This window comes from Abrus precatorius, unplaced genomic scaffold (genome assembly GCF_003935025.1).
Source record: "Abrus precatorius isolate BTA unplaced genomic scaffold, Abrus_2018 Scaffold8, whole genome shotgun sequence".
Taxonomy (NCBI): domain Eukaryota; kingdom Viridiplantae; phylum Streptophyta; class Magnoliopsida; order Fabales; family Fabaceae; genus Abrus; species Abrus precatorius.
The window spans coordinates 32930428-32936427 of record NW_020874428.1 but is presented as its reverse complement, the minus strand read 5'-3'; the positions used below and the strand labels follow the sequence as shown (position 1 = coordinate 32936427).

The 6000-nt window shown below is 28.1% G+C and overlaps 1 protein-coding gene across 1 annotated transcript; it reads right to left on the bottom strand.

Annotated features, from left to right (window-relative positions):
• Window positions 1-485: 485 nt before the first annotated feature.
• Window positions 486-2120, bottom strand: LOC113847326 (peroxidase 16-like). Its single transcript, XM_027476344.1, has 4 exons — window positions 1911-2120; window positions 1384-1581; window positions 993-1158; window positions 486-892 (listed from the first exon to the last, which is right to left on the bottom strand). Exons 1-4 carry the CDS (start codon window positions 2118-2120, stop codon window positions 486-488), a joined length of 981 nt encoding a protein of 326 aa, XP_027332145.1.
• Window positions 2121-6000: the final 3880 nt, after the last annotated feature.

Genomic DNA, 6000 nt, shown 5'->3' with positions numbered 1-6000 from the left:
ATAGAAAGCATAAAACTGATGTGATTTTTTATTTTTTATTTTTTCATTTCTATTTCTAAATCATTAATGATAAAAGGGCTGCATATTAATTTATTATTTTATTTTATTTACGAGCGTTAGTGCCTCTTAAAATAACCATATAAATTATTCAATAATCATTGGTCACACAGGAAAAGCAAATTTTAATTTAAGATAGAATTTGCTTACAATGTTAAAAAGTTTACATTTTAATATTGTCATTTGAAATGACTCTTATAGAAGCATCTTAATTAAAGTATTTTATTTTGGTTTTAAAAGATCAGTCTCGCAGCTATATTTGAAAAGTACCAGATCAAATATAAAAGAAAAGATAATAATAGGGATCAAATCAGTATTACTTGAACCAACGAATTGAACTCAGAACTTCACCAATTATTAATACAATAATGAATTATCAAGTATACACAACTCACTTTAACCCCCCATAAAGAAATGATGATACTTTCCTAGTTTGGCCTGGTGCAATCAAATCTAATTTCACCTTGATTTCCAGTTTTAACACCAACCCTTCCTAACTTAGTAATAGCATCAACAAAAGCATTTTGAAAAGCTCCTTCATTTGATGCAAATAAGTTGACTACGGCTTTTGACCTTGCATCTGTGAATAACACCTGATCAGAAGTGAAGAGACCCATTCCTTTCTGCAAATTTTTGAAGTATTGGTTGTCAAACTTTTGAGGCGTGACAGGGTCCATGTTTATAGCAATTCTAGGATCAACTTTTATAGGGCACATTTGTCTAAGCTGGAAAGCATATTGTAAATTTAGTGTTGGGTCAATTCTACTTCTGGGGTTGAAGCTGTAAATTCGTTTTGAGAAGCGGTTGCAGTGGGAGAACCCAATTGTGTGTGCACCTAAAACATTATAAATAAATACATTGGATTATATTCTTTTATTCTAAAACAATAATATTATTGGGGAAAACAAAACGTCTTATTTTTATAGTGAAATTACCTGATAATGCAATCATATCTGTTTGGGAAAGGCCATTAGAGCTAAACATGGAATTGAGCTGATCCAAATTGAACTCAGGGTGAGGAAGATGGCGTTGAACACTAGCAATAGTAGATACTCTTCCATCACGCCTTCCCAATTCAACATTATAAAATGGTCCCCCTGCCTACAATATTATGCAGTTATAGGATTATTACTTGGTATGCTATACCAAACAATATAATATAATCAAAGTTTAGTATAGTGAAAGATGTTCACATGCATGTGTATATATGCAATAATTCTTGATGTGCATTTTTGGGATTGACTCAAACAAACAAATAAAATTCTTGGTCAATAATTTCAAAAAGAAAATAAGTCAAAGAAGTACATATAATAAATGAAATCATACCAAATTTATGACATCCCTAGTAGCGAGAGCTAGAATATCAGCACAAGAGACTTTGTTTCTGCACCCTGGATCCCCATCAACAGCTGCCTTGGCTTTAACCACAGTGTCAAAGCCATCCCCAGCAAGTGAAATGTCATCAGGATGATCCTTCTCTGCCTTATTATTTGGAGATGCAATCAAAATCGAAGCATCACAACCCTATGTGCACAAAAACGAAAAAAGAATTTTGTCATCATCGTACACACAAAATAATCAACAACCCAAAATAAAAATTAATAATCTTTTTAAAATCCTAGTATTTACATTATAGTCTAAATATGCACAAATTTCATTAGGATCTAGTAGGATAATGTAGACTAATTGCATACACCATTTCACCTATATATATATAGTTTCTGTTGGTTTCTAAATGCAAACATTTGTACACATAATTATATAATTTTTTTTAAAAAAGATTCAAAATATATAGATATGAAAACTCGAACTGTAGAAGAAAAGCATGAAAATGATGAAGAAGGCCTACACACCCGCACAAAGCAATCATGGAAGAAGAGTCGAAGAGTGGCAGGAGCAGTCACAAAGGTTTGTTGGAACTTGTGTGTGACGGCAGAGCGAACCAATTGCTCCACATTGGGGCATATATGTTGGTAAAAGCCACGAGTGAGTTGAGCATAGCTTGTAGTAGTAGAAGCCATGAGAAGAAGCAAGGAAAATAAGACAAATTTAGGAGCTTCCATCACTAAATGTTCTCTTTTGCTACTTCGAATTGGTTCCAACATCTATCTATCCACTTATATACATAGTTAACATGACCCCACTTGAGCTTTGAGCAACAAAAACTTATGTAATTGAAATCTAATTAATAAAAAAAAGGGGTAAATGGGATAATAATTGGAGAATGATTGATCATGAGTTATTATTGATGAGAGTAATAACAATGGTGTACGCGTTACCTGGACAGTCTGGCCATTGATATTAGACTAATAGACTATTAGTAAATGTCATGTTGCCATCAGATAGAGGATAAGGGAAGCCACATTGACTACAAGAAACCTTTAAAAATTGAAGATGTGGTAGATTAATTAATTATAAGCTGTGTTCACCAATTTAAGGGTTGATAGTGCCAGAGTTTGCGGTTATATATTAATAATAATAATAATAACGGGAATGGTCGGTTAAGCATGTTCTTGAGGACGAAAGAAATTTAGTTTATGAACTGACGAGAAAAAGGTTATATAATATATATATATATATATATATATATATATTATGTCAAATAATGCAATTTTAAATAAATTAGTAAAATATTTATGTTTAATACTACTGTTATTCTAAATTACTATATAAAAAATTTGTTAGGAAAATTATATATTTGTATAATATTTATGTGCAGTACTTTAAGTACTTTTAATATTATTTTTAATTAAAAATAGAATTTTATTATATCAATTGATACTCTATATATATAAACCCCTAAGTTTTGCAATGAAGTCATGCTCTGCATAAAGTGTTATATTTCAAATGTAAATGTTAAATATGAATATAGTACTTAAATGTCTAGCTTGGCAGTTCATTGATCTTTATGAGAGAGTCAAACAAATTGCATTGCATGTTACCTTTGCCAATGCACCAACTCACGTCTCCTAACTACTCCCCTGCGCTGTTACATTTGCCAATCCCTTCTCCTTTCAAAGTTATAATAGTAATATGATTTATTGGTTTAGAACTAGCTAGCCAAAATCTATTAAAGTTTCTTATTAAAAAAACGGAAAGAAAATATACACTCACAACATTGATATTAAAGTTAATTTTTAAAAAGAGAATATCTGCATCAACAGAAGAAACCAAACTTCTGGTAATAGTTAATAGTGTACATGTGTTTGTTGCATTCTGATGTCAGATCAAATATTCTTATACAGCATTGGTAGTTTGTTTTTCCATACAAATCATTTTTCTATAAATTTAATATCATAGCATAAACCATTTTTGTATATGTTTATATGAAATATTTATTATAGTTTTTTTTACCAAAAAAGTAAAATATAAGATACAGTGACTCTGATAATTGTTTTTTCCTTTTCATTCCTTTCATTGCATAATATGTATACGAAATCAAATGCTGTGGAACATGCCTCCTATGTTTGATAATTGATTGCAAGATTCAAATAATTAGTTGCAATTTGTTATTAGTTATTTTTATTAATTGCGCTGTACTTTTCTATTTCATGGGGATTTATTCTATATATAGTTTTTTTCTTCTTTCTTTCTTCCACGCTATCATCATACTGCTGTACATACGTGTTTCGTAAGAGTAAGAGAAACAACTAAATTTGAGTTGATTTTCTTGATCAACGCTTGAATCTCTCTTTAAAAAACCACCAGCAGGTATAATAAAAGAAGTAGCACACCATTTCTTGTTGTCTACGTCAAGTTTGCCAAGTTCTAAGAGGCACCTTAATTTTGACCAATTTCGAAATGACTTTAAGACCTTAATTTGTTTTCTCAAGGAGGATCTTAACTTATAGTTTCTATAAATTTTTAATATTCAGTTAGTAATATTACTAACAAGTACCTTAACCTTTAAAAATAAAATTATTGTGTTTAAAAGTAACAAATTTTTATTAAAAATAACATTTTATTATATTAAAATTATAATATTTTTAATACAATTTACTATTATTAATTATTTAAGCTTGATACTAAGTTGAAGTTAACATTCTTTATTATTAAATTATACTTTGAGTTTGATTATGATTAGAGAGTAGTACGGAAACTACTTTTTCAATCAAAGACATCTAGAAAATTAGGGAAAATCTATGTTTGATGTGTAGTTTAATATATATAACTAATGAAATTTTATTTTGTTTTAAAGAATTCTAAACAGTAAATTGATTGATTATAAATTTATAATTAATTAAATATAATATTTCAATCAATAATAATGTTACTAATCCACTTAATCTATCTTCCAAAACAGCTCATCTTGAATAGAATAAAAAAATTTCACCATAGTTACAGGCATTAGTTAATATTGCACATAGTAATATAATCATTTGAAAATAAAATAAAATATTGATATAATTTAATATTTTTAGTCGGATAATAATTTTTTCATGCTTCTTTCAACACCTTTAATATTGAAAATAAATTAAGACCATTAACATCAAAATACTTACCAAAACTTAAATTTTTTAAAAGAATAATATATTCACACACTCATTCAAAGTTTTAATTTTTTATAATGCCAATACAAAATTTTAGAAAGGAAGATAAAAGGGAATATAATTAGAATATTTGATAGTTAAGTACAAATTTAGTTTAATTTATTTTAGAAAAAAAATTATTTTCCTTCTTCTAAGGATAACTTTAAAAACAGTTATTTTCTATAAAGTAAACTGAAACAAACATGAATTAGAAAATATTTTTGTTAAATAGTTTATAAAAATATACTGAAAAATTATAACGATAAGATAATAATTTAAATGTAAAATTGAAAGTTAGATAGTAATTATTATGTTGATCTAATTTTTTTAAAAGTGACATAAAAATACAGTGAAAAAATATACCTTAAATATTTCAATTAAAAGTAAATCCACAAATTTGTCCTTGTACAAATTGATGCGTTAATTATTTAAATTATTATATTAAATTATTTGGCAGATTCGTAGGTTTAATTACACTTCAAGGCAACAAATATGCCAATGATATTGGCCGAAGAAGCGATTCGGTAACATATCGAAGTCGGTCACCACGACTCGCCCATAACTCTTACAACTATGATCTTCATATTTGACACTTGGTTGGTTTCATTTACATGAAATTCAGGGTGTGCTGCAACAATGCATATGGACAGAAAGACAAATCAACAATATATTCGACTTTGAGATTCAGCTGTTCTAAAACGAGTAACGAGCAAATTATAATTATTAATTCAGTTTTTAACGTATGAAGTTTTAATAAATGTATTAAATCTTATATTTTATACTTTTTAATAAAAACTATTATATATAATTTTTTTATAATATATCGTTTAGCACATTATAAAAAACAGATATTCATTAACAGAATAATTATTGAAATTGCCATAATAATTTTATAATTCTAATTATATTTATAATTTCATTTTTTTAATGAATATGCTCTTATTTTAAATGTGTTAAATCTTAAGCGTTGCTTGTAATCGATTCAACTGAGATTATTACATGATCACCATAAAAGGAAACTCATTAAGAAGAATAACATGAGTACATGACAATTAAATATAAAATGGGCTAGAACCACAGACTAACTTGAATATTTCGCTAAAATATATGGATTGGTTTAACAAATTCAAGCAAATATTCTTAACTTAATTTGGTGCAGCTTAACTCGAGTTAACTCGTGTTGGATCAACTCAATTTGGTCACACTTAATATGGGTCAAAAGTAATCCCACTGGTCTGGGCCATTCAACCCAAAATGAACTTCACAAAAACAAAACAAAACCCAAAATGAATTACCGTTACAATTGTAGGCTGAAATTTCGACTTCCCATAACAACTGTCGGCTATTCTACTTGTACGTTTGTTATGATCGAACTAATCACCCCGTTACAGGAAAATAATATTTAAAAAAACTA